General features: G+C 40.1%; 1 protein-coding gene across 2 annotated transcripts in view; it reads right to left on the bottom strand.

The window, feature by feature from the left end:
• LOC118806186 (solute carrier family 45 member 4) overlaps positions 1-24,671 on the bottom strand; it is a 90,200-nt gene that overhangs the window by 3,651 nt on the left and 61,878 nt on the right. For both annotated transcript variants that reach the window (XM_036567595.1, XM_036567596.1), the window contains 6 exons: positions 20,335-20,523; positions 9,328-9,507; positions 7,524-7,999; positions 6,032-6,700; positions 4,450-4,549; positions 3,059-3,270 (listed from right to left, as the gene is read on the bottom strand). In XM_036567595.1, coding sequence (XP_036423488.1) covers positions 3,059-3,270; positions 4,450-4,549; positions 6,032-6,700; positions 7,524-7,999; positions 9,328-9,507; positions 20,335-20,523 — 1,826 coding nt within the window. The remainder of the gene's footprint in view (positions 1-3,058; positions 3,271-4,449; positions 4,550-6,031; positions 6,701-7,523; positions 8,000-9,327; positions 9,508-20,334; positions 20,524-24,671) is intronic.

Below are 24,671 nucleotides of genomic sequence, written 5' to 3' on the forward strand. Positions count from 1 at the left end.
AGACCCAAAGTGGAAGAAATGTGGAGAGTCTGACTGCAGACCGCTACATAGTCGGTTACTTTTTCCCGTGAGGGTTCTTTGAGTGTTCATGGTTCTTTATAAAAGCATTTTTTTTTTCTAAAGAACGCATGCAGAAACATCCTTTTTAAGAGTGTGGTTATCTGTGTACCATGGATTTTGTATTTTAGTTGAAAAATTTTGGGTTCAAAAAAAAAAATTGCTGTCATTAAAAGGCTATAGAACTGTTACCATTATTCAGTGTTACTGACTTGGGACTCGACTTGAGACTCGACTCTCTTGACTTGGGACTTAAGTGTCAAGATTTGAGGCTTACTTTTTACTTGCAACTTAGTGACTTGTTCCCACCTCTGTCAAACACTAAATAGGCATATTGTTTTAGATAAACTTTTTTAAATGTAAATATTACTGTCAATTCTCAACAGAAAAAAAGCAAACAGCAGAAAGCCTTTCACTACATGGTTTCCTTATATACCATTTGAAGAGACATAAGTGCTTTATTGGTGGGATTTCTATGGATGCCAATGAATGTAAAAGCCTATTTCGTCTGATTTTATCAGCCAAGCGATATATCAGTCAGTCCCTGATAACTACACTGAGCTCTAGGCCTGAGCAAGATTGAAAAATAATTAGGATGTTATTTTCTTGTTAATAACAAGATAAGTGATATATAGTTATATATATACTGCCCCCCCCCCACCATCCCGCAAACACACAAACCCACCAGGCTGCAGCTTAGACTTACATCCTATGTGGTCTTTAGCTTACATGCTATAAGCTAAATTGATTTAATGAAGTTCTTTCACATATTAAAATGTATTACACTGAATAACTGGACAACTGAACATCTGCTGATGATTGTTCAGCTCTCGTTTTTGAAAGTTGTTACTGCCAAAACGTGTGTGTTAGATCCTGCTGGGGTTCAAGACTGTTCTCTTTAACTGATACACAAAAGCGCCTAAATGTGCCTCCTACTGGAGAAAATCCAGACTGCCACATGTGAGCAGTGAGTTACAAATCCACACACTTTACAGATTATAAAAAACAAGGTGTTTTCTGTTGTTAATGCAAAGGGGCTCTGGAAATAAGCCTACGGGAAGCCATTAAGTATTTTATTTGGATACTTTTACAACTCATTTGAACCATCAGGACGTTTAGGCTTTATAGAAAATGCTTAAAAATTTCCACAGGCGGTGAAACCTGCAGCAGAGACAAAGTTGAATATGTACTATAGCCTAAAGTCCTCCCTGTAATAATCCATTGTTTGAACAGTGAAACATTTGAACATTTACCAAGGAGCTTAACTTGTCTTGTTCCCTGACAGTCCTCTTTTAAATCATCGCGCTTATCACCTTGGATGCATAGTCTTCGGATTACTTGTCAATCTTTGTCAATATCAGATTACATCGCCTAGACCTACTGACCACTCACTCCTATGGTTGAGACTTTAAAAGTTCACACAAGTAATGTATTGTCAAATCATCTCCTTGGATACGGTTACTATCACAGACAAACAAGGCCCATTAACTTCTACAGTTCTGGAGACAATGCTAACATAAGAAATGTCATAACGACCAAGACGAAGTATGCTTTGTGAAGGAAGGTGTAAAATGAAACAAAGTCCTGACCAACTGCTGAATACAGATAGACACTACAGAGCAGAGGTCTTCAAATCTGGACAGTGAGTTTGCAGGCCTGGATTGTGTAGACACTGGAAGGTGTAACACCATGTGGTTAAATCAGTAACATCATTTTGGTTAACTACCAGTGAATACAAAATAAAGGACTGGAAACTGGATTCGAGATCCGGCTCCAGTTATACACTTTTATCTAATTTTAATCCCTGAATTGTACCAAATGGCCAATTTGTTGGAGTACTAGTAAATGTAGCTGACATTAGTATACCGTGGAAATACAGCCACTTGGGTGATGGCCAAGTCAAATGCTGCAAACTTTATAGTTGTTTGGTTAGACATGAATAAAATCATTTGCACTGAGTGAATGAAGCTTATTCTGTAAACAACCTGAAAACACAACATTGCCGTTTGTCACTCCTGTGAGCCAGAAGTATTTATTAAGCCTTGGGTACTTTACATGACTTTTAACACCTGAACGATTATAAAAAGACTGGGCGTCTCACACTGTCCGACTGGTTTTTGCAGATTTTTTTGGGCGACTGAAACATTGGACATCATACACTAAACGATTAGGGATCACACACTACACAACTTTTCAGCTGCTGCTGAGCCGAACGGAACTCACTGAACTCGTGCGAACTCACGCGAACTCTCGTGTTGTCCCAAAACTAAGAGACCCAAATAAACAAACATGGAGCTGCTGCTGCTGTTTTCTCTGCCCTTTTGCGCTGATGCAGTAAAGAAGCAGCAGGTAAACACGTTTAAATGAGGGCCAATGCTTTAAAATGTGAGTGACTGTTATTTTTCTTTGTTTACTTGCTGTATTTTCTTCTTTTGCGCTCTCGGTTTTCATTGGCTGTTGCAGGAATCCGTTCAGATTGAGTCGCTGACCAGTTTACACTAGATGACAAAAAAAATCAAGTGTGTTTGATAAACTCTGACTGGTCTGAAACGTGATCGAGAGGGAAAAAATCTGATCATCTCTCCAAATGTCGACTCGGACTGACCCAAAAATTTGCAGACTAGAGCCGACCAGCACAGGCTCGGCCAGACTGAGAATCAGGGCTAAAACTGGGGTACAAGTCGTGTAGTGAAACTCACCAACCGTTCTAAATAAGGCCTCACTCACCAACCGTTCTAAATAAGAAATTTCTTCCTAAAACCCGCTTACGCAGTTTTTCCGCAAGATTCACTAAAGTTTTCTTATCTGGGATTTGTTCTTAGAAATCTACACACACTCAAGAGCACAAAGGTGTAAACAGTTCTGAGGTTTACGGACATGTCGTGAATCTGATGTAGACTTTTTCTTATGATCTTTCTCAAGGACAAACTTAAGAACAAACTTAAGAACATACTGGTGAATGAGGGCCAGTGATCTGATATCATAAAAAGGCACGTCTCACCTCTTTGATGTCGTGGTATTGGCCCAGCAGAGCATACGGGCAGTAGGAGATGCTCATGGAGATTATGCCCATGCTGCTGATCATCACCATGGAAACATAGACATTGGGGAAGATGGCCATGACAGCCGTACCAACGGAGAAGCCCAGCGTGCCCACGATGTAGATGACCTTAATGCTGAGGTCAAAGTTGTCCAGGTATTTTTGGAGTAAAGCTTTAGAAAAGGAAACCAGAAACACATTCAAAACTTGCAAAAATAGTATAAATATTTCTACATGGATCTGTATCTCAGCATGTGGGAATTAATACGCAAAGGAAACCTTTACTGAAAGGCAGCATTCATAAGGCTACATCACGTCCATAGTCGTATGCAAAAGTTTGGACACCCCTGGTCAAATTAAGTTAAATAAGTGAACACATCCTCCACAGGGAACACACTTCTGCACGTTTTAATGCATAAACACTGTTTATTCACTGAAAAACATAAAGCATAAAATGTGGTCTGTGCAAAAGTTACATATTTTTATATAACTTTATATAACATGATTTATATTTTATGTTTTTTTTTTTGAAAATGTTAAACACAGCAAATAAATAGAAATTTTGCACTACAATTTGCAGAAAAATAATGTGCTCCCTGTAACTTATTTTCTTATTGTAATATTATTTTAATTACTTATTTTCACTACAAAACGTGTAATTTGACTGACTCAAACTTTTGCATACGACTGTACATAAGCCTTTCATGACAACTGGCATAAACCTATGTAGACATTTATAAAGGTTTATTCCAACAAGTGTCAGTTGTCATAACACTTACTGAGGTGAATGACATCACCATTGACAAAAGCAGCCTATATGACAGATGACGCTCATTGGAATAAGCCTTTATTAATGTGTATGCACATTAATGTCAGTTGTCATAAAAGCTTACACAGGTGTCATGTAGCCTTTCAGGAAAGCGTTACCCGTTTAGCTTATCTCTCTTTTTTGTTTGTTTTTTTAACACTGCAACAGTATTGACACATCCTGAAGGCTGTGTTTGTTTTGGGCCACAAGGCCCTGCTGTACAGTTCAGTACTAAAATCCCCTCTGCACTGAGGCAGTGTTCCTACTGCAGCCCAGGAACACGTAATCTCAGAACGAAGAATCTTTGATAATCTTGCCTTAGATGACCTGACATGACCTGAGACTTTTACTGCAGACTGGAAAACATCTCAGTAATTCAGTTAGTCTGAAACTCTTCTCCTTTCCGCTAAATGTAATTACTCACTGATGAAAACTAACTGGCCTAATAGTTAGGGAGCCGTGCCTGGCACTGCACTTCACTGAAAGAACACGATATCTCTGGGTGTCAGAATGCCTGTCTCATTCTGTTGGGGTATAGAATCACCTGAGCAGACAGCCGCAGTGGCAGCGTAGATGACCAGCCCCCAGCAGCCCATCTGCACTCCTTTGTGGTAGTTCTGCAGTGCCGTGGAGTTTGCAGGAGCCTGGAAGAGCAAACAGTAGTTTTTCTTAGAACAATCTGGTTCAACATTCCCAAGCAACAGACTTCACTGATAAAGATCAATAAGAAGGTAATTCCACAAACTGGTGATTAGATTTCAACAAAATACTAACAAATACACACTCAAAAAATAACCACAATGTTCAGGCCTGGCATCATGCACTTTTTCTTTTTCTCTCTTGCAAAAGACTTTATTCATAATACATGCATAACTCATGAATCCTCTACAGCAATGAATGTTTATGTCAGCAGATTGTGGCAGTTATCTACAGTCAGTCAGTCATAAATATGACTTGCATTTTATTTTGTGCTCTACTTATAATGTTTGTGTGGTTTTATGTGCCAAAAACAGTCATTATTCATTTTTATACAACCATTTACAGCCTCTCTTTATCCATCATTACCCAGGCTGTGCCTTTAAGACTGATCTATGAAAATGATGTCTCTTCTGTTTGGCTGCCCTGTATTGTGTCTCATTAATTAAAAAACCAGCAGGGCTGAAATTCTCCTTAACTTCAGTGTAAATGGGTGGCACTAAACATCTGTAGGCTGAATAGGCAGATACATGTAAATGATATGTTTTTCATGATGTCACAAAAACAATGAATTCAAAACGGGCTGTCTTTGCAGCTTGGGTCCACATATGGGGAATGAATGGTACGTTCTGATACTTCAACAGTGTTTACATACTACATCAAACTCTGTTCCAAAAAGATGAGGAACATTTGGTTTTCCATGCTACGGGCTCTTTAAACGACAGTGTTACCATTCTGCCTGATTAACTCAAAATTCAGAGTTGTCGCTAAAATAAACAGCGAAAGTCGATGGTGATATAAAATTATTTCTTGTCTGTGGTTCACTGAAACAAGCGGAGAAATTCTTTTGACAATGTGGATTTTAAACGTTTAACCCACAACACATTTACATTTGTAAGTATGAAAGAAAATATTTTATTATGATTTGAATTTTATTTGTTACTAGTTATTGTCTAGTCTTGCTTTGTGTAAAAAAACATGGGACCCCATTCACCGAATGTTTTTTCTTAAATTTGGTATAAATATTCTTAAAACGCAGAATTGCTTACACTTTTATGCTCTTAAGTGTGACTAGATTTTGTTCTTATCTAAGAACAAACCCCAAATAAGAAAACTTTGATTTTCAGAAGAAATTTCTTCTTAAGAACAGTTGGTGAATGAGGCCCATTGTTTAGCATTTTTCAGTTTTTTTGTCATTTTTTGATAAAATATCTGAAATACAGACTCAAAAATAGTACTATTTTAATATGCATAATACTAACATATATAAAATAGAAATGCAATTTTTTATCTGCCTACTTAAGTATTATGTAATTATGCTATTGCATTTAAACAGTAAAGCAATACCACAACAATAACTATAGACTTCTAAGGGTTCAAGCACTCCTAGGTTGACTTGCTTGCTACAATAAAGAGTCCACTCATCTCACCGTGGGGTCTCCTTCGTAGATGACCTGTCCCATGAAGTCAGTGTAGAACACGGCCTCGGCTATGATGGAGAACCAGGTGAGCAGGTGGCAGGCGCACAGTCGCAGCAGCTCTTTGGGCATCTTCAGCATGGACATCCACAGGAGCCGGACGGTGGTCTCCACCTCACCCTCCTCGCTCTCGGTGTCGCCGCTGGACGTGGTGTTGCCGCTCTGGTGCCTGGCTCTCTGCCGCTGACCCCTCCTCTGCCGCTGCTGCATCTCGTAGATGTCGTTCATGCTGCGGGACGGTTTGATGAGCACGGCTGCGTTGGCGCGCCGGTAGCGGTAGCGGTGCGAGCCCAGGCGTCCATAATAGGAGAAGGTGCAGGATGACTGGCGGTAGAAGGTATGGCGGCGACGCCGGATGGAAGCATTGGGGCCAGAGGCTTTGGCGCCAGCGGACGGGAGAGGCCGGGAGTGACCGTTGGCGCCACCCAGCCCGGGTGGGTGGCCATTGGAGGCTTTGGACTCATCGTGCGAAGCGTGGAGCGGCACCTCCTCACCTTCCGGCTCTGGCTCGGGCAGGAAGGCGGAGAGGCGGCTGAAGCGGCCACGCAGGAGCTCCTGGCTGCCAGCGCTGACGCTGCTGCTGCGACGAGGGGGGGAGCCGTGGTAGGATGACAGGCGCTCCTGGAAATAGGGGTGGAAAAATCGTTTTATGAATTATTAGAATAATATGTGGCCCCTATCCCTTTATTATATGTATTTATTATACATCTTTTTTTAAGCAAATGCTTTAAAACTTAAGTAACTACTATGAACTATTCAGTAACTGCTTATGTAATTGCAGTCAATTGTGCAAATGTTTAGGTGCTCCCACATGCTTTTTTGCACATGCTTAGTGAAGATAAGATAACATTTGCTCTACAGAGAGGACACTTCTGGATATTTTAATGCACAATAACTGTATTTCATGAATTTAAGACATCAGGAGACGGAAATGACGCAAAAAATGTATGCAAAAGTCATGGCACATTTTAAATGTTGTATTTTATATTTTTTCCAATATACAAGCCATATTTAAGTTCCCTATAGAGGACTTGATAACTTATTTTCACTAAGAAAATCAACAAAATATGTAATTTGACTGGGGATGTTGAAACTTCATGAGGTATAGGTTGTATGCAGATATAAGTGTATGTCATATAGCTATAGGTATGTCTTTATAAGTTTAAAGGGTAAAAAAAAACAAAGATGTGATAAGTAAATAAATAAAAATAGATTATAAAAAGGCCACCCCTCTGCAACAGCATAAAGCCTTTTCTGTTTAGGCTAGGATAGTTTTATAAAGCAAGTTTTAACAACAAATCTGCCATTTTACAATAAATGTTCCCAGTGTACAATTACAGGGACGTGGATATTCTTATACAACATTAGCGAGCAGCTATAATCTGGTAATTAAAAAACTTTATTTGATGTTTTAGATCTTAGGGGCTCCTTGAAATTTCTCTACCTGGAAGATGGACGGCTCGATCTGGCGCAGGAACAGTGCTTCATGGTCCAGATGCTCCAGTGTGGCATCAGCCATGGCTAGCACCGAGTCGCTCTTGCTCCGCACCAGCTCCACTTCTAGGAAGTCCAGGTCCAGCTCATGCTCGGAGCGGCCGTCCACTGAGGGGGCCGAGCGCTCGTACAGGTCGTAAGGCTCGTCCTCATGGATCAGCTCCAGCGTCGCCTGAGTGCCTGGTGGGCCCAGAAGGCCGTTCAGTTTGACGGAGGAGGAGGCAGCATCGGCGTCATCATCCAGGCGGTCCTGCTGGGGGCTGTACTGCTCCTCCTCAATGCTGAAGAGATGCAGCGCCACCGAGATGATGAACAGGACCGCGGCGAAGACAAACAGGATCTGCTCCTGGGACTTAAAGGCCTGGCCCAGGAACGTGTGCGTCCAGTCGAGGCCACCGAGAGCGTATCCGACTGCACCTCCCAGTCCTCAAAAAATACATAAACAAACAGTGTTTCACTTAGTTAATGAGCTCTATAGCAGTACTAACTGTGACTGCGCAGAAAGCGCTCAGACTTAAAGCACCAGTTCCCAATCCAGTCCTTAGAGCCCATTTTCAGTAGACATGGCTCAGAACCAGTGTCGCCATCAGCCTGAAATGAGTGAAAAATGCTGGCTTGGATGACGGTGGGAAAAAAAGAACAAACCTGACTTTAGACTGTAACTCGCTTACAGCTTTGTAGAAGTCCTGCAGTAGGGTTTTCTTTTCAGCATGGTACTTTAAGAGCTTTTTCCCCCCATACAAAGAAGAACTGACCTAAACAAGAACCACCAGAAACTTCCAGTTCTAGTCCTAGTTCATTTTGCCCCAGTTTGAGAAACAACTGCAACCATTATAACCACTCTAAAGCGTATAATTTAGCTAATTAGTTGTTTCGCTTCCTAATTAGCTTACCTTTTTTATCTGACATGCAATGGTGCTGCACTGTTCTGCACACTCACTCACAGTAATGTCTACATTAACACACAATCATGTGTAGAATCAAACAAAGCTTATGTTTTTCTCTGTCAAGGGTGAAAAAAATGAGCAAAAACACTCAATCTGTGGCAGCTAGCACAATGGCTAATGACATTAGCTTCATAAGCAGCTTATGCCACCTTAGCGAACTCTTTACAAAGTAATAATGCTACAAATAGTAATCAACACATCAACGTACCAATCAAATTTATATTTGTGTGCAGTTATTGGTGATGTACTAGTGCTTGATGACTTTATCCTCACCTGGAAGAGTAAAAAGTTTCTACTACGCTGATTCCACTAAACTGTTGGCTTTAGATGAGTACCATTGGGTCTTAGTACTCTAGTATCAGAATCTTCAGTACTGGACTGAAGGCCAGTGGAAACAGGACAGATCCAGTTTTCAGGGGCCAATGTTTCTGGTACATTCTGCAGTGGGACACTTCTTTTCATCTTATTGAGGTGCATCACTTAAAAATAGCTTAGTAATTTTTTTAAGAAAAAAATCCTGCACAACCAGATTTCAATATTGCAAACGAAAACATATCTAATTGTTGCCCTTACTCAGCTGAATCACACCATCAACAACACTTAACACCTAGTAGATAGGAATTGGGAGATATAGATATAGGTATAGCCTGGTAGGTCCTGAAGAGTTGGGAAACACTGACTTAGAAAATTCACTGATCTGTTATGGGTACAGTATCAGCACAATCATTACAAAATGAGTCAACACCAATCACGACATAAAAGTTGAAGATATTTTATTTCATAATGTCCAATCCATTCTGTATGTACCTGCTGAGAAGGCATGGATGTTGAGTGCCATATCCTGCTCCTCTGTGTCAGCCACATCCAGCAGATATGCTCGTATGGGCCCTTCGGCCGCGTCAGCACAGAAGTCTAGCACCACCACTCCCAGTACAGTCAGCACGATGCCTATGGGCTGCCTGTTAGGCTCGTCACCTATAGCCAATCCTGTCAGAGAGCACATAGGACAACATGAGAATCACAGCACATAAGCACAGAGAGAGAGAGAGAGAGAGAGAGAGATGCCTCTTAGTAAACACTATTGACCCACAACACTCATTTGCTCCGCTTACTGACCTGAACCCCTGAACAAAAGGAGGGCAGATGCAGACGGCTATCAGCTGGGCTAGAGACTAATTAGAATCAGCCCTGCTAATCAATAAGCAGTAACTATGTGTGGACATTCTGTATGTGCATATGTGTTTTGTATGTGCGTGTGCATGCCTGTATGCACAGATCCGGTATGGATCTCAGCATACAAGGGACATACAAATGCACATAAGCCACAAACCCTGGGGGAAATCTACACATCCCATTATGTATCTCTGCAGTGACCTTGGTCCTGATGCATGCTAGGTTATGTTGTTGTGTTGCCTGGTTTTATGAATGTAGGGCTGTGTATGTGTCACAGGCTGATACTTGCTACAGGATTAAGGCCATGTGTGTGACATTTGAGGCCTCTGTCATATAATGCTACGGTACGGTATTTAGTTGAGCTTGAGCAGGCTGGTGCTGTGCTAAGCTGAATTTCCAGCTTCTCTGTCTTGACATCAGCTGTAGTTTGAAGTTATAGGCCTAAGAGGTGAAGAAATATGTTTCTCACCATTATTTTTAACACTCTTAGAAAAAAGATCATAAAGAAAGGGCTCATATCATAAATCACAGGTATTTTTGTTAATTTAGGTTCATTTACTATGTAAATACTGCTAAACATAGTTGACTGAGTTTTAAAGCTTCCGCATTATTAAATGGTTAAGATGTAAACAAGGCATTCAGAGTGGTTTGGTGTGAAATGCTCCATTTTAGAGAAACCTACCAACTCAGAATTGTTCACAGTTGTGGAGGAACCAGACGTCCACCTATAAAAGCTCCCTCACAGAGAGTTCTTAGATCAACTGGTTATGAATACACTGACTGATGCCTGAGACACAATAAGTTTTGAGATAAGATTTTGGTCTAAAACTTATTTTTAAAAAGTACAAGCAGGCTGTCACAGAGCTTAATTTTTCGAATTTTGTACTATTTTACCACTATCAACATTACATATAAGAACTCAGAAGACACGTGTAGGTTCACTGGTGGTTTTGGATAGTAAATAAAATGGCTATATTTGTGTTGAAGACATGGTGACCCCTGGTTCCTATCACCACCACTGTAAAGAAATCTGTTGCTACAATGAACCATTTCACAGCCAACCACTCTGAATGACTTTGTTAACATCTTAATCATTAGGTTATACAGAAATGTTAAAAAATCTGTGGAATCCCCTTTTAAAGTGGCTAAACTCACTAATTAGAAGGCCTGTTTGGATACTTTTGCACATATGGTGCATTTCTTCAGTACATTTACAAGTCCAATCAGAGATTTTCCTTTTGCCAGATGTGAAAATGTTGCAATGTATTCCAGCCAGAGAGATGAGAATAGCAATAGCAATAATATTGTGCATACTATGGTGCAGTTGTAGCAATAATAGTGTGCATATTTTGGTGTAGTTGTAGCAATAGTATTGTGCATATTATGGCATTGCTGTAGCAATAATGCTGTGCATATTATGGTGTAGTTGTAGCAATAATATTGTGCATATTATGGCATTGCTGTAGCAATAATACTGTGCATATTATGGCGTAGTTGTAGCAATAACACTGCATATTATGGCATAGTTGCAGCAATAATACTGTGCATATTATGGCATAGCTGTAGCAAAAATATGGCGCAGCTGTAGCCTATATTTTATTATTTGTATGTACGGTATATGTTTGTTATCCTATATAATTCTCTAGCATAGCTGTAAAGAAAAGCAGCCACATCAGCAAAGCAAGCACTGAATGGAATGAAAGGAGAGAGAAGACAGATAGAGCAACAGAGAGACACAAAGGGCGAGCAAGATAAAGAGATAGTGAGAGAGAGAGAGAATAAGAAGTGTTGCAGCTCTCATGTCCGAGCTGGGTGAGTAGTAAGCAAAGGCTTTCTTCCTGACAATGGAGCCGGCGCACAGCAAACTAACGCTGGAGACAGGAGACAGGAAGTTGTTCCAGATAGCCAATGAAAGGTAAAAAAGGGGCACAACAGGAAATATTTCCCTGTGAACTGGTTCCTAGTCCTTTCCCATGTCACCAAGACGGACAGGGTTCACGGTCACAAACATGCTGCTCACTACAGGCAAAGCAGATAGCGCTCTCTCTCTTTCTCTCTCTCTGTCGCACAAAGTGGTCGATTACATAAGGTAATTATAGGTCAGTCTCACAGACTTTGGTGAGAGGACTCGCACTCCTGCTTCAAAATTCACAATAAAAGCAAACAAACAAAGCAAATAAGTGCTGTTCATTTAGTTACTTCTGATCCTTCATCAGGTCACAAACACTACAGGCCAAAAGAGTGGACTGAGTCATGGTTACAGTCCTAAGCAAAAGTTTGAGCACCCCTGGTCAAATTAAATGTTTTGTTGATTTTCTAGGGAACAAAAAATATAGCATCATATGACATATTGCTGCAAATGCTCTATATAACATACTGGAAAAAAAACCCCATAAAATATAAAATGTGCCATAACCTTTTCATGCTTTATTTGTTTTTCAAAGTGTTTTATTCAGCAAATAAACAGTAATGGTAAACTTTTGCATATGACTATGTATATTTGCTAACAACCAACAGAGGATAGTTTTTGTTCCAGAATTTTCTGCACTTTGTTTTGTTTGTGCACTGCTGTCTCTGCACTGTGTATATGTAATTATAAGCAGCATCTGTTATTAGGTGTATTTATTCTATATGTATAAACGCCCCTTGTTCTTCAGCTACTGAAACATGCACATCTCACTTGATATCAATAAAGTAAATATATGTACAGTACTTGCAAAACTCATGGCTTTCTTAGGTTTTTTTTATTAATTTCCAGTCACAACAGTCATAAGGTACATAAGGTTTTTTATTTTCAGGAGATATTTCTGAAGAGATTAGATATTATATTAGACCAGGGCTCAGGAACCCAAATATTAAGAAGAGTCATTTTGTCCTTTCAACAGAAATCACCACCTTGGGAGCCACAACATTTTTATGCCCACTTTATTCAAGTAACATTTTACCATCTTGGCTGTAAATATGTCTCTGTATGTGCTAAATGTCCTAAAATAGACTAAAAAATATAATATAAATGAAAACACAGACTCACTTTGCTCTGCTTTAAGCTTTAGCTCAGCTATGGCCGCTTTTCTCGCATCTACGGCAGGAAACTTTTCCTCAAAAGTAGAACAGTTTCTTGTAAAATGTCTCTCAACATTCAACTTCTTGCGATACTGAAGTCGCTTCTCATTCTACAGCTTCTTGTTCGAATTGTCCCGTTCCATCTTAAATGGTGCCATGAGCTGTCAGAATGTAACTGCTGCACCATTTAAGTTAAAACGGGAGAATTTGAAGAAGAAGCTGACTTCAGCCTCGCGACTTTTTAGTGTTTGACAGTTTCTTGTTGCAGATTAAACGTATCAGGAAACCAGCTGGAGAGCTTATATGTGCAAATAAGTCCATTCTTCTAAACATTATTGATGTTCATCTTAAATGTTTCTCTTTGCCTTTTCGTTAACTACTAGCTAGGCCAGATTGTTATCTGTGTTGCTATGGTGACCAGCAGTCTTTGTGCCTATCTTCAGGGTTAAAGGGTGAATTAGCAGTCATACATTACCTCCAGCTTTTAAGACCATTTATTGTTAAACTGTGAAAAGAGCCGCATGTTGCCGACCCCTGTAGTAGACATTAGACAATCTACTCACTTAAGGAACGGAAAAGTCAAAGGGAAAAATAAGTGAAAGAACAGGAGTTTCCAAAACTGGAGTTAAAAAATGATTAAAATGCAGGATCCGTTTCTGTTGATCCTGTGACAACTCAGCACTATGGGTCTAGAAGGATGTGTAGCTGTCAAGAAGTCCTCGCTGAGAAAAGAAATCAAACAAAGAAGCTTCTGGTGTTCTCAGAAAAATGGACTGACCACTCCAGACTGAACTGCAAAAACACTGTAAAAAGCTGATAAGAACAGAAACTGTGCAGTAATTAAACAGTGACACATTTGATATACTTATTTTTCTGATACTGAAAAATGGATAACTTAATGACTTGACTGGAAATTAAATAAATGAGGAGTGGTCTCGGACCTCTGCACAGTACTGTCTAGTGCACGTTCTTACATAAGTTGCACAGCTGCAGGTTGGAGGAGTGAGTTAACAGCATTCGCCACGTGCAGAAGTCAAAGCTAGCGTTACTAAGTGTTTCTAGACTCTCCTCGTGTCTCCCTCGGGTCCTTTCTTAATCAGCCAATTATGTCTCCTGCAGGGCAATCGGCTCACACTCTCTAAACATATATACAAAGTCTGAGCCTCAGCGATAATCCTGCACTCACAACCTGACCGTTTAATGACTCTTTTAACAGTGTTTGTACAACTGTTCAATTTAGGGAATCTCAATAAATGAGTATCTGATTTCTCAGGGATTTCTTATTTTTCAGTCCCAAGCTATTGAACACGTTCCGAAAAAAAGGTGTGAAACTATCACTGGGGCAGTGCCCCTCTTGTCACTGGGGTGGGACCCTCAAGGGTACATCTCAGTACCTTCAGTCAGGGAACATAACTGAACCATAATCCACTGAAATGATATGTTCTAAGCTGTACTGACTCCACACACCCCGTCTCGTCTACAGGCTTTTTATTTTATTGTTCTGTTTTAAAACATTCGGTTATGAAAAGGTACAAATACGAACTTTTCACCTGGAAAAACTTATTTAACGTTCACAGTTGGACCTTAAAACCACTGTTGTACCTTTGAGGGAACATTTACATTGTTTGTACCTTGATGAACGAAAAACGTCCCTGCACAGAACCTTTATTTCTAACAGTGTACGATACATTATATTTCAATCATGAATTTTCACTTGGGCATGATGCATTCAAGTTTTTAAAAATTAAAAAATTTTAAAATGAATTTCATCAAATTTGTTTTAAAAGGGAACAACCATGTTTGTATCTTTTACATAGCAAAAAACGCTTTAGAAAACAGTGGCCTTTACCATTGAAGACAAAAAGTGAGTAAAAAACTGACCAATGATGTCATTGGTTCTGTGTTAAGCAGTAGGAGAATTTTAATCCAAAGCATTATGCCGGCGTGACATATTCAAGCAATAGAACATGAGAGGGAGTGTGTTATCACGAAATAAGATCACGGCACTCGTCTTCGGCTCGTGTCTGCAACCAAATCACAGCCGTGATGTTATTTTGCGATAACACACTCCTCGAGTGTTCTATTGCTTTTATACAACAGTTAAATAAATAAAGTAATAAATCAATAAACTGGGCTGTGAACGCGGCGTTTAATATGTTTTAATGTTCGCAGTTCCTTCACCAAATTATAGTCCTTAACAAGCAGCTCGTTGCTACGTCAGAGCAACGAACTTCGCTCACTCGCTGGACAGTCTACAGTTCGTTCTCCAGCTCCTCACACTAAATTCCCAAACTGTCATCACCACTGAGCAGCTTTTCAGTCGGCAGCTGTGACAGAAGAAGAAATTAACCGAATACCATTCGCCAAACAAAAGCCACAAACTGCCACAATATCAAGTTTAGCTCAGTTTTGTTATTTTCTGCCAGATCAGTATTAATGTTGTTTTGTTCCAGCCAGTCTGTAAAGCATCTTACAGCCCATTTTGTTTTGGCGAATGGTATTGGGTTCATTTCTGGCTGATTCCAGGTTGTTTAGCTGTTCTTCTGTCACAGCTGCCGACTGAAAAGCTGCTCAATGGTGACGACAGTTTGGGAATTTAGTGTCGTCTCATCTTTAGAGTCGGACCAAATCAGCTGTCGGTCAAATGTGACTTAAAGTGTCCATTTTCTGTTTGTGGCAAATTAAGAAGTAAAAATGTTCAAATGACTTGAGCGTCTCCTACAGCTGTCAAAGTCGTTGCTTAGCAACGGCGTCTCAGCGGAGTGATACAGATTTTGTGAAACGCAAAATAACGGGACGGTTAGAACGCTTCTCAACCAATCAGCTTGCTTGGTCGGAACTGACTGTTGTATAGTGGAGCACATTATTAATTCATGTGTGCAATCAAACATTTGATGTCTTGTTATAGACAGAGCTACACTAAATAAGTTTGGTGATTTGGTGACCTCTCTGGGGGGAAATGTGTAATTGCACACAATGTGCAGAAGAGCATTTTGTAACATGGGTTGTGTTTCAGACCCCTTCCCCGAGTGGATGAACCTGATGATTGAAAGAGAATTCAAAGGGACCTCAAAACCTTCTAAAGGTTGTGTCTTCTGAGGATGCGAGTGAATTATCTACTATTGTCATCATACCTTCATCAGTATAATGTTGATTTTGCATTTGAGACCTAAACATCAAACCAGACCTTCTTTTTGAGTCTGTGCATATGATGTTAATGCGTAAAGACGTATGACGTGATCTGAAAAACTTCCAACCTAACACCTCTGATTTTTAAATGATTATTTCAGGCTTTACAGGGCGACTCGCAGCAGTGCCCACTCACCATGATTTCAGCAAAACATTTCCAGTATCCAAAATTAAATTATGATCACCCACATCAGAAAAGAAAAAAGAAAAAACTTCCTTCACACTACTCTATGTGCCGTACGCTACGTGCGGTGTTATTGATCTCTACTGGAATGCAGGTAACCTGAGAGCAGGAAGCAATCCGAGCTCATCTGCAACACCTGAAACCCACTATGTGCTCTCTCACTCCAGCCAATCAGCCGCTAATGGAGATCAGTAGGGGCTGTGCATCGATCGCCCGAGCACTCAATCGGATTTAGACCCTGGCTTCCACGCTCTAAATCCCCATCAGCCACTCTGCTTTGAGATGAGCCATACAGCACTGACTCCTAATATAATTCATAATGTGGAGAAGTTTCTCAGATATAGCCCTATTGGAGCTGGATTAGTTTTACCTAATTATTTAGCCAAGTTTGTGCAGTATGAATGTGCAATGTCTGAGGTTTTACACCTCTGGAATCAGTAAGTAGTCCTGTCTGAAATCAATCTCACAGTAATGTAATACCAAAACTGTTAAAGCCTGGATGATGTAATAGAAAAGCCAAAAAGTAAAGTGTGGAATGCTGCATACTGAGCGGCCTCAGACTGCCATACAGAGCAGAAATGGGAGGAGCCATCAGAAGTTGCTGCAGTTTTTCAAAATTTTCTCCAATAACTCTTATTTGCATTAGGTTATTTTCAATATGCAGCAAAGGATTTTAAAGAATGGTAGCTAAGCATGCTACAGCTAACTTTAGCTTGCGAAATGCTTACCAAAGAGGTGCAGTAATTAGTCCTCTCTGTTTTGTGTGAAACGTGTTCAATATTACCTTATTAACAGGGGTCGGCAACACACGGCTCCACAGCTGCATGCAGCTCTTCTACTGCCCTGTTGTGGCTCCACAGCAGAATTAGATTTGTAGGTAAAAATAAAATAATCCTCCATTGCAGTAAAATAAAGCTCTGCTGATCGTTCAACACAGTTTTAACAATAAATGGTCTTCAACACTGGAGTTAATGTAGCCTACAACTGCTAATTCACCAGCTTTTGACCCTAAACGCTGCTGGTCACCACAGCAATGCAGCAACACAGACAACAGTCTCGCCTCAGTAGTAGCTAATGGAAAGGCAAAGAAAAAGATTTAAGACGAACATCGATCTCGATGCTCGAGCTGGTTTCCTGATACATTTAATTTGCAATGAGAAACTGTCAAATACTAAAAAGTCACGAGGCTGAAGTCAGCTTCTTGTTCACCAGCTTCTCATTCGAATGTTCCCGTTCCACCTTAAATGGCACAGCAGTTACATTCTGGCACCTCAGGCACCATTTAAGGTGGAATGGGAAAATTCGAACGAGAAGCTGTAGAATGAGAAGCTGGCTTTAGGCTCGTAAAAGGCGAACGTTAAGAGACATTTTACAAGAAACTGCTCTACTTTTGTGGAATAATTTCCTGCCGGAGATGCGAGACAAGTGGCTATAGCTGAGCTTAAGCTTAAAGCAGAGCAAAGTAAGTCTGCATTTTGTTTATATTTTTTAGCCTATACTAGTACATTAGCACATACTGAGACATACTTACAACCAAGATGTTAAAATGCACATAAAATGTTGTGGCTCTCAAGCTGGTTTGATTTTTGTTGAAAGGACAAAATGGTTTTTCTTTACATTTGGGTTGCTGACCCCTGCCCTATAAGAATGCAGGAGTTAGCGATGAACATGGTGTGCAGTGTAAGTGCACAGTGCCTGAAATGAGATGCTGTGATGTGTTGTTATTGAGTGAAACACCTGTCGAGTAACTCTTTATGTGAAAATTCAGGCTTTCAAGCCAGGCTATCTGTGAAAATCTGAAGAAATTACATAGATGCTTAATCCCGTATGAACTGTCTTGTTAAATCCTTTACAAATTACACAACAAAACCTCCCAGGTAAAACTCTGACTGTGCTTATGATACAGCAGATACAGTAGCTGTGGTGCATATACAGCAGTTTGAGGCATCTGTGTTAATAAGCGCATTTTCATTTACGGAGTTCAGCCACAGGGTTACGGCCCAGGAGTTTTGTAAGGCTGCGTTTCTGTGAATATGAATTTTAATTAACTTGCTATAATTATACAGAGATAAAAGAGAAAAATCTTGAGGTTCAGGTCTCAGGTGCTTTCTTGCCTGCCAGCAGGAGCTGCGGTTCTGAAAGAGGTGCGGTGTGGCTCGTGGTGCAAGATTCCTGCCTGAAATAGAAAATGAACCAGCTGACTGGTGCTGCTCACGGCGTTCTGTTACGCAGTGCCAAGAGCTGTGACGTTCCTGTGAAAAATCACACCAGCTCCAAGCCTTCCGAAGCCCCAGAGCCGCAGCTCCGGTGAACAGGAGAGTCAGAGGAGTGTCAAATGAGGAAGTAATGCTGGCAGAAAAGTGATCCGTCCATGGAAACTTTGAACGGCTCATAACACTTGCATGCTAATGGCTGCATGGCTGATTTGAAATGACTTCTTGAATGAAATGTTGTCTCATAATCTGGCAAACAGAAAAGACTTTCCATCAGGAAACTGACACAGCATTTTTGTGAAGATATACGCCACTTACTAGTTACACAGGCTAAAACTGGCAATGAGTCTTAAGGCCAGGATGAGTCAAAAGTTTGGAAACAGCCCCAGTCTGCTTAGAGGTTGTTTCATATTGTACTTTTTTATACATTTTAGAATAACAGTAATAATACTCGGGGCGTAATGATTCACAAAATTCAGAATTCAAATTGGTCACGATATGATGAGAGACAATAGGAGACAGTGCAATAGAATCTAATACAATATGATATGTTGTATTGTTACATCCTTAAATAACAAATATGGCATAACTACAACCAGAAATATTGAACATCTGCTACTGAATGCTAATTAGACTTATCCTGCCTCACAATGCAGTTCCCTGGCTCCAGCACATTATCAAGGACACACATTCCACTAATTAACTTTTAATGGGGCACACATAGTAATAACCAGTAGCCATGTTTACATGCATGTCCATGTAGACAACTCAATCGGAACAGACTAGTCCACTAGTACACTTTCTATCCAACTGAACGATGTGGGTAATCCTGTAAATAATCCATTAAGTAGAAGAATAATATCCGTGTAAACGCCTGTATCTGATTACATTCCCTATCGGAAAATTTAAGTCCGTTCTGATCATGTTTGTCACGTCACAGCAAAAGTTTATAACATTCAACATGGTGGAGCAGAAACTGGTCTGCAGAGGAGACGAAGTTTATGCTCTGATCTTTAAAAGATGGTGGTGGGATGAACGTCCAGCTTATGTGTCTCAGAACGCGACGTCTTCCTCTCGGCCTTCTTTAATAAGTACATGTGAAGGACGTTTTCCTGAGTCTGACATCATTTTAAAGTAATTAAAAACACAGGCACTGCTCACTGCTGCTCATCTCACTCTGACTGGACTCACGTGATGCTCGTCATGGTAATGTCTACACTAAGTGGTTCTCTACCCGTGCGCGGAATTTTGAAACTGATCACTTGTAGTGAGCATGTAAACTGAGATTTTCCATCAGATTGTTGATTAGAGTGAGAATAAACACCTCAGTCTTAATCTATAATCGGAATGTATTCAATCAGAAGTCTTTGCATGTACTGGCTATGTGCCAGTGATAAATGGCAGAACATTTTTTCAATTCTAAATGTCACTAAAGTTCTAAATGAAAACTAGAAAGATGGAAAAAGTTGGCTCAGCAGCTGCAAGATACTGTTGATTATTTTTGATAACTTAATTGGGTTTACATAGTAATTCCAGGTAGTTGCTATGGTGCTGCTATAAGGTTGCTATGGTATCCCAGGTGGCTGCTGAAGTGTAGCTAGGCTGTAGCTAAGCAATCCTGGGTAGTTGTTAAGGTGTGGCTAGGCCATTGCTATTGTATCCCAGGTGGTTGCTAAGGTGTTGCTATTATAATATATGATGATGACATAAGAGGAGTGCCCAAAAAAAGTGCATACTGACTAGAGTGTATAACTGTGGTGGAATAAGAAGTGACATTTAAAAAAAACAGACATAATTTATATCTTGAATCTGTCTTAGACATAAATCCCAAGCATTTAAGTCTAAACATTTAGACCAAAAAGTATTTCTCAAAACATACATTAAATCAATGGTGCATTAGATTTACAGAATGTACTTAATGTAGCTTGTATAACGCATGTATAAAAGTATGAATGTATGTATGTAATCTCTTTTTCCTGTCCTGGGGCTCACCTATCAGAGATCCATTGAGGAAGAGTGCAACACCAAGCAGTACGCCCACACACAGTGCCAGGATGAAGGGCCGGCGGCGACCCCAGCGCAGCGTGCAGCGGTCACTGGCCGAGCCGATCAGAGGGGTGAACATGAGTCCCAGGATGGGGCTCAGGAACCACACCAAGCTGTAGTACTGTTCTGGAAGACCTAGAGATAACAGAGCAAAGAATGTAGTTGAATATCAGATCTTTATTCTGTAGACTAGAGCATGTTGCACAAAACAGGATCTCTCAGTCAGCCAAAACTCCAATAGGAGAAGAGTTAAGCTTAAGTTATCCAGATAACTGAGAGATTCTGTGTAATAAAATACACTCATACCTGCGAAGAGGAGTGGAAAATGCTGATAAAGTCCAGCTAGACTGCTAACACTAACCACAGGCTTATATGAGACTTAAGTGAGATTTCTCCTTTATGAGATCACACCTTGGGAGAGTTCCACAAAACCACTAGGTAGACTTGCAGGTATCAAAGTACATTCATTAAACTGCAGGCTTATTTTTTAGGTATCAGTCATCAGACATATTATTCACAGAGGAACTGAATTATGGGCTTGTATATGGGTCTTTAAACTATAGACGATTCAGAGTTCTAATCTAGGCAGCTCGTACACCACTTTATGCAGATTTTTAAGATATGTGTAACCACACAGATCATTACTGACAATAGTATCATAATAAAAATGTTAATTATGAACCTATTTTGTAAAGAGGACCAAATCTCAAAAAAGACTAAGGCCGGCAGTAATACCTCTAAAGCACTTACTATTACATTAGTTCACACACAATTGCAGTGGTGTGCTGGCGCATGTAAAATAAGGGTGACCTGCTTGTGGGTAACTGAAGCCTGAGCAGATTTCCACCCTGCATTATAAATTATTCAGAGCCAAACACAGATCAGGCTGTATATGATTGTACAGAGTAGATGTTCTCTATATAGGCTTTACATGTCCAATCACATGCGAAGGTATGAGCCCCCTGATAAAATTACAGGACATACTTAAATCCGACATTTTTTCTGCTAATTTTTGTGCACAATTTCTATTTACTTGCTGAGCTTAAGTACCATAACTTTTGCACAGGCCAATTGTTTTCCCCAATATGTTAAATTCAGCAAATAAACAGTGATTTGTGCAGAAGTGTGTTCTCTTTAGAGCCTGTGAATTTATTTCACTTTTACTATCAACAAAACGTCATTTGATCAGGATGCCCAGACTTTTGCACACAACTGTACTCGTCTTCAATCTTTCTTTGACCCTTACACACATACAAACACACACATCGGCAGGCATACCCACTCCAAGGTTTGATCCGGTAACAAAGAGCCATGTATTTTTAATGGACTGACCACTGGGCCGTGTGGCAGCCTTTTATGGGATTTTATGCCGCGCACTGTTTTCCATTACGCTGTATTTAATGCTTTGATCCTGTGAGGGGCTGATTTAGGAGACATTTATTCAACTACTGCAAAAAAACTGAACTTACACAAACACAGAGGTAGAAAAACATGCCTCCAGTTACATCAACACGTAATGTACAGTGTTAAATTGCTATTCTAACTCATTTTAATTTGAGAATTAATGAGTTTATGAATTAACATTTTGCTAAAAGTAGAGCTAACATTCATGACTACGATTATTTGGCTAGTTTTGACTGATATTAATTTAGCAGCACAAAGAAGAATACATTACACATTTTTATTATTCAGTAAAAAGCACAGGACCACTTTCGCTCATGGGTTAAACTGGTAGGTTTTTATCTGGAGCTACAGAGGCTGCCCCTTCAGATGAGCTAATGATCTAATGCTAACACTAGAGATAATCAATGCAAGTTAGTTCCAGGGTAACACAGAGAACAGAGAAATATGGTTTTACTGTTTTTGGTTTTAGCTAATTGCAGCTAGAGCAGTTAGCCTACTTTCAGCTCTGCCTTCGCAGTCAGGTCCTTAACAATGCGTCCTTGGCAAATGCGTTCGCATTAAGGCAAGCATTTTTCTTTGTAGCACAGTATATTGTAACTGTCGCACATAACATCTTCAGACTTGATGCATTGCTGGCCTATACTAGCGAAAAGTGTTTGCTTGAATACTGGCACCTGGAATGGTTAACCATATACGTGTGCACATCTGTAGCATGAAAAAAAGAGGTGATTTTTTTTTCTAGTCATTTTGGTTTCGAGAGTGAATTCCAGCTTTGGATGTTTGAGTTTATTATGAATATTAAGAAGAAATATTCTGCTGTTAATGTCCACATGGTCCATCTGAAAAATGCATCCTCCGACGGCACATTCATCACAAGACTGGCTGCATTTTACTTTGGACGCCGTGAATTTTTTTTTAACCAAAACGTGGTCATATCTACCAAAAGTGGTTCTTCAAGGGTTCTTTTGTAAAGACAATAGTTCTATATAGAACACTCAAATAATTCTTTGCATAGCAAAATGCTACTTCAGATTGATGGAGAATGTGTTGTATATGGTTCTATACATAAACCTTTTGAAAATGGTTCTATATAGCACCAAAAAGCGTTCTTCTATTCCTAGAAGCTTGACACTGTAACAATAGCAGAACTCTTTGTGGTGTTTTGAAGAACCATTTTCAAAATGCTTCTGTATAGAACCATATACAACACTATCTGAACACCATCTATGTGAAGAACCATTTCACCATGGGTTCTTTGAGTGTTCATGGTTCTATATAGAACCACAGTCTTTACAAAATAACCCTTGAAGAACCACCTTGTTTTTTGTTTTCTTAAAACAAAAACACAGAAATTTAACAAAACCCCTAACATTGCTGGTCATGCTGTGTTGTATTTGTGCAGTAGCAGCCACGCACGCACAAGTAGCGGATTGTTTCCGGTTCTCTCGAGTAGTACGCTACTAGAATCATGTACAAAATATGTTCTGATGACATTTTTTCATTTGCGTAACCCAGAAAATCAACACTGTAAAAACAACAGCAGCACTGCAACATTCAAGGATCTGTTTGTAATCTGCTCACAATGCCTCTTGGGGGGTGTTTACATCTGGCCTTTCATGCGGTGCAGTGAAATCTGAACATGATTCGATCCCTAAAAACAACTGATGAAAGGTGTAAACAGGCCTTTTATGACCTCTGCATGACCTCTCCCAGTTAACTGAGCCAGCTGTCTCTCTGTGGGAACGACTACACAGTAACGGTGACGCTGTGTGTGTGTCCATGTGCTGAGTAAATACAATCCACTATCTTTAATGAGGAAGATCAGCTTTGAGAGCTGAATTAAAGAAAGCTGATCAGGGAGACACAATGGAAGACGCTTGGCTTTCAAATCCAGTGTCATAATAAGATTGAGATGTGCGTACGCCAAGGCCGTAATGTGATGCGTCTGCCGTTGCTCTGTGGGTGTGTATCTTGGCCGGAAGCACAAGTAGGAGAGCCGAAGCTGACTTTGGTATCTGCGGCCTTGGACACCCAGAGAACGTTCCAGAGCTACGGAGGGTGTGTAGCAGTGTGATAAAGACCCCCTGCACATGCCAGTGAGTGATAACCACACTGTGTGAGAGTCTGTGTGCATGTGTCTGAACGTAGAGTGCAGAGACAAACCCCATTTAGACCTGGTCTGCTCCTTTTGCAACACACTGCACTCATGGTCCTGTTCAGCAGTGGAGAGCGGCTGATCTAGAATCAGCTCCACACGTCTAAACAGTGCCAGTCTAACGTTGTTAGACGAATGTTTTCATAATCATCAAGACATTCTGAGTCTTACATGTAAATGCTTGAAATTTGTTTCTATGACAAATACACATCAGCGTTCAAAAGTTTGGGGTCAATGTTTTCAATGCTACACTGTTAGAAATAAAGGTTCTGTGCAGGTACATTTTCGTTCATTGAGGTACAAACAATGTAAATGTTCCCTCAAAGGTACAACAGTGGTTTTAAGGTCTGATTGTGAACCTTAAATAAGTTTTTCCAGGTGAAAAGTACATATTTGTACCTTTTCATCACCAAATGTTTTAAAACAGAGCAATAAAATAAAAAGCCTGGAGACGAGACGGGGTGTGTGGAGTCAGTACAACTTAGAATATAGAATTTTAATTGATTCTGGTGCACTTATGTTCCCTGACTAAAAGGTACTAAGAAGTACCTTTGAGGGTCCCACCCCAGTGACAAGAGTGACAGTTCCGTACCTTTTTTTCTGAGAGTGTATAAACCAGTATTTGAGCAGATACAGGCATAAAATGATTATAATATACAAGACCCGTGAAACTACACAAGTTTCTATAAGTATAAATAATTTGAGCTAAGCTGTGAAAAAAAAA

The sequence above is a fragment of the Colossoma macropomum genome, unplaced genomic scaffold (genome assembly GCF_904425465.1).
Source record: "Colossoma macropomum unplaced genomic scaffold, Colossoma_macropomum, whole genome shotgun sequence".
Lineage (NCBI taxonomy): Eukaryota > Metazoa > Chordata > Actinopteri > Characiformes > Serrasalmidae > Colossoma > Colossoma macropomum.